Consider the following 5,000-nt stretch of genomic DNA (forward strand, 5'->3'; position numbering starts at 1 on the left):
AGCGCCAGGCGGGCAGGAACGCTGGACTTCATGGGTTTCACCAGCTCAGTAGGGATCGTCTGCAAGGATCTCACCTCTTTGAACAGCGCCATCTCCTGCGGGGGAGGAGTAACAGACGCCATTTCAGATATTATCAGACAGTTAACACACACACACACACACACCATGGAAACCTCAGGTTGGTTCATCTGGCCTGCCATCACACTTTGACTTCATCGAGGTTGTTCCCTTATTTTTTTTGGTTTGTAAAAATAACCACGACTTCTGTTTTTATACCCTAACCCTCAGATTGTATTCTTACTCATTAAGGCTTTAACTTAGTGAGCAGTGAGCAGAAAAAGTGCTAGTGCACCAGCCAGTCATCGTCGTTGGTTTACGACTCCTGCACGACTTTGTGCACAGCATTTCAAACTCAAACCTTCTAGAACAAGGCTGTCGTTTGTGCTCAGTTACGATGGACGCAGGACGGTGTGTGACTTCATCATGACAGAAAAGCAGAGGAACTGCAATCAAATGTTTAGACCCAGTCAAAAAGTAGCAAACTGCCAGTGCGTGAACTGAACTGACTTCACAGCATTCTCCAGTGCCGCCTGTCCGTTGGACACAGTGAACATGTTTATCCAAGCTATATTTTTATAGGCAGCTGTAAGCTTGTTTTACAAGCCTGATACTGCTGATCCCTGTCTATTCCCCAATGCTGACTCTTTATGATAATTTAATAGCGATAAAAGCCTTCAGAAGTTTAAAACAAACCAGAAGCTATGATTTGATCACAAGAGGGCTGCGCTGAAGAGAAAAGTCACATTTGACATCAACTTTTCTCTTTGCTTCGCTTTATTTAATTTCCCCAATGGCTGAAAAAATAAAGAACAAATAATTTTAAAAAATAAATAAAAGCGCAGCGAGCTAAGTGCTATTAGAGAGACATTGGAGTCGGGGCTGTATCATTTTTATTAAGGGACTAAAAAAACCAAGCTGGGGAAAGAGGCTGCCAGTGTGTCATGAGGAAAAGGTTTTTATCCAACAGAGCTGCAGTTTTAATGACATCCTGTGTAAGGGCTGAGTGACATCACTAAAATCCCACAGGGATAACTCACATACGCACATAAACACTCTCTCTCTATTTCTCTCTGTCTCTCTCATACACATACAAACTCACACACACACACACACACACACACACAGACACACACACATGCGCACACTCACACACGCACACACACACACTCATCACATACTCACACACACGCTCACATTCAAACATACACATTCTCTCTCTCACACACACACACACACATTCTCACACACTCTCTCACACACACACACACACACACCAACAGAAGGAGCACAGTGGCCAGATCGCAGAGCACAGCACGGCTGTAGCTAGGCACTGCCTCCCTGAGCGGGTAACAACACCTGCCTCGAAACCTCACGGGCCTCAGTGTGCAGCAGAAACCCAGCCTCAGTGGACAGAAACGCAGGTCAGTGGCTGCAGAACCCACAGGCTCAGTGTGCAGCGAACCGCAGGCTCAGTGTGCAGCAGAAACCAGCACGGGCCTCAGTGTGCAGCAGAAACCCGCCACGGGCCTCGGTGTGCAGCAGAAACCCGCACGGGCCTCAGTGTGCAGCAGAAACCTGCACAGGCCTCAGTGTGCAGCAGAAACCTGCACGGGCCTCAGTGTGCAGCAGAAACCTGCACGGGCCTCAGTGTGCAGCAGAAACCTGCACAGGCCTCAGTGTGCTGTAGAAACCCGCACGGCCCTCAGTGTGCTGTAGAAACCCGCACGGGCCTCAGTGTGCAGCAGAAACCCGCACGAGCCTCAGTGTGCAGCAGTGTGTGCAGCAGCGTGTGCTGCAGCGTGTGCAGCAGCGTGTGCAGCAGTGTGTGCGGGACCCGCGCTGTAAATCATCCCACAGCCGCCTCAGTCACGCAGCGGCACACAGCAGCACAAAGGAGGGAACCTCGTGTGAACCGCAGGAATTCTGTACCTCAGCCCGGCTCAAGGACAGCACAACCCAAGGGCCGGAAAACGTGCACTTCAACATGACATCATCCAGCACGCCGCGCCGGGGGTGGAGGGCTATTCATAAACCGCACAATTTTATTCATAAGGCTCACTGCGACCGAGGCCAGCACCATTCACACCACAACAACAGGAACCACTTGCTTTTAAAGTGCAAATAGCATCATCGAATTAATCATATGAAGTAGCCTTCAGATATTAAAAATAAACACTACTCTACGTGCACAGGATAAAAGTAACCCCTAAACTAATTAATATAAAATGTAAAATAAAATTTAAAAACGACACACTATTTCCATGAGAGAAGCGGGACGGACGCTACGGTGCCGGGCAGAAGGAGACCTGGATGAAGCTCGTAGCCGCGAGCCGCAGTCGGCCGGCGGGGTCGCCCGTCTTGGCGAGGAGGTTGGGCCAGGTCTGCTCCAGGCAGTGCGCCACCTCCGCCCTGCCCAGCTTGTGCTGCGGAATGAACTGGGTCAGGATCATCTTCAGCAGCTTCAGCGACGCCTGGAAGACCTGCCACACGGGGTAAAAAAAAAAGCTGAGGTTTAAAACCTGATTTAAAAAAAACCTGATAAAATAAAATAAAATAAGAAAAACAATCCAGCTCGAGAGCAGCTCAGGCTCCAGCCGCGCTGTTAATTTTGCCAGCTCCTCCGAGAAAGATTCTGCAAAGGATTTATGCTTCCGCTGCTTCTCGGCTGCATCGCTAAATTCCAGCTGTTTTGGAGATTTTTGTCGGCGTAAGGAAAACGAGATCTGCCCTCGTTTGGTTCACTAACCACACACTGGTCTGACGCTGACTAGAGATGTGATGACTGTGTAAACAGAGATAATGTATGTGCAAAAGATACACAAACGGAAAGCAGTGGACAGTTCACCTCACGTAACAAACGTGAGGTAGATGTACCTGTGGCTGACTGACACATGGACAGTAAGCAATCTCTGATCACTCATTACTCCTCAACCCTTCACCACTGAGAGTGTTGCCCAACACGGATGGATTTTCATACATGGGCACAAAAGATTCTTTATCCGTGCGACACAAACATACCTGTCAAACGTCTGTGCAAAAATCTCAGGCATGTAGTGAGGCTGAGAACTGAGCTAGAGGAACAATAAGGGTAAAACAAACTAGCATGCACTAACTACCAGAAAAACTGCAAAAGTACACTCAATTCATAAGAGTCTTTAAATTGATTTCTGACATGGACAGAAATTTCATAACTGTGCTTCCACCAGTTCACCTGCTGCGTACACGTAAAAGAAAAACACGATTTAGGGATGAAAAAAAGACTGCACAATGTGCATGTGAATGTCTCCAAATAGTCAGAGACGTGAGAACTGTAACAAAGTCTGGCTCGTGGTGATTTCTAAGGACTTTCAGATACAGCTCCTCTTGGGCACATAACTGGTGAAATATGACCAAAGGGTCACGACAGAAGGTTTCTTCAGTTCATCCTTATTCTCAAAGAGCAGCTCTCCACAGAGGCAAAGGGCACAGGTTGTGCTGAGGGGAGGGGGGCGGCCCCCAGACACCCATGTTCAGTGATATTTATTTAAGTGTGGAGCCCCCCCCCCCTGCCCCTGAGTAAAACCTTGGGGAATGTCTCTGGGACTGTGGGGCGCATTGTTCAGCAGTGGGGGCCTGCTCCGCAAATGGCCCGTGAATAGGGCCTACCAATGAAAAGCAGCTGTTTGAGCGCCCGCCGCACCAAAACTCCGCCAACGGGGGCGAGGCGTCCGCGGCACAATGGCCGCGTAAACACGGCGGAGGGGACGGCAAACACCGGCGCCGGGGAGCGGGCGGGGGAATGCGCGGGAGGAGAGCGGGAGGAGAGCAGGAGGAGAGCAGGAGGACAGCGGGAGGAGAGCGGGAGGAGAGCGGGAGGAGAGCAGGAGGAGAGCAGGAGGAGAGCAGGAGGAGAGCGGGAGGAGAGCAGGAGGAGAGCGGGAGGACAGCAGGAGGAGAGCGGGAGGAGAGCGGGAGGACAGCAGAGGAGAGCAGGAGAGGCAGGAGGAGAGCGGGAGAGAGCGGGAGGAGGGGGAGCAGGAGGAGGCAGAGAGGCAGGAGGAGGCAGGAGGAGGCGGAGGAGAGCGGAGGAGAGCGGAGAGGCAGGAGAGAGGAGAACAGGAGGAGCGGGAGGACAGCGGAGGAGAGCGGAGGGAGCGGGAGGACAGCAGGAGGAGAGCAGGAGAGAGCAGGAGGAGAGCGAGGAGGAGGAGGCAGGAGACAGCGGAGGAGGAGAGCAGGAGGAGAGCGGGAGGAGAGCGGGAGGAGAGCAGGAGGAGAGCAGGAGAGCGGGAGGAGAGCAGGCGTGGCGCGACGGCGCTCTCCTTCGCTCACCGGCGCGGCTTTCGGCACCGCCACAGAGGAGCAGCTGCGAACACGCACGCGTACAGAGAAGAAGAATGAAGAAGGGAAATTATCTTACCCATCCTGACTTTGAGTGGCCTCTGTGAACCCAACAGTGGCCCAGTGCCAGCATAAATGTGCAAAGAAGCAGTGAAAGAGTGGACTTCCAGGGGAATTCTGGGCTTCACGCGTACAACAGGAAGCAGAGCCCCTCAGCCATGAGCATGGCATTCCACAGCACTTTTTTCTCCCCTACAAAAAGGGCCTACTTTTCCATGTTCAGGGCCTGGGTCTAGCACAGACCCGCAAGCCTTCACATTACACGCATGCACAAATCAAATCATTCCTGTTCATATCATTTTCAATAAGCCCAGGCAGGAAGCCGGATTTTACGATGCTGAAAAAGAATGTGCACCTCAGCGTAAAGTTCAGAACCCAAAGGTCACGGAGGGTCTTTAAATGGGAAAATTATGTCTAACTGTTTCCATTCAGGAACAACACCAGAGACAGACTCCCCACGGCCCACCCAGAACCTCCGACCGTCTCTTACAGGCCTTCAGCTGGTCCCCCCCTCATTCCCAATAAACAAAAACAAAGTGCTTTGCCACTGTGGATTTGTG

The 5,000-nt window shown here is 51.5% G+C and overlaps 1 protein-coding gene across 2 annotated transcripts in view; it reads right to left on the reverse strand.

Moving 5' to 3' along the window:
- Nucleotides 1-5,000, reverse strand: part of cep104 (centrosomal protein 104) — a 34,424-nt gene that overhangs the window by 17,186 nt on the left and 12,238 nt on the right. For both annotated transcript variants that reach the window (XM_064297741.1, XM_064297742.1), the window contains exons 12-13: nt 2,367-2,540; nt 1-95 (exon numbers count right to left, since the gene is read on the reverse strand). The exon at nt 1-95 is cut by the window's left edge and continues 82 nt beyond it. In XM_064297741.1, coding sequence (XP_064153811.1) covers nt 1-95; nt 2,367-2,540 — 269 coding nt within the window. The remainder of the gene's footprint in view (nt 96-2,366; nt 2,541-5,000) is intronic.

This window comes from Anguilla rostrata, chromosome 11 (genome assembly GCF_018555375.3).
Source record: "Anguilla rostrata isolate EN2019 chromosome 11, ASM1855537v3, whole genome shotgun sequence".
NCBI classification, from domain to species: domain Eukaryota; kingdom Metazoa; phylum Chordata; class Actinopteri; order Anguilliformes; family Anguillidae; genus Anguilla; species Anguilla rostrata.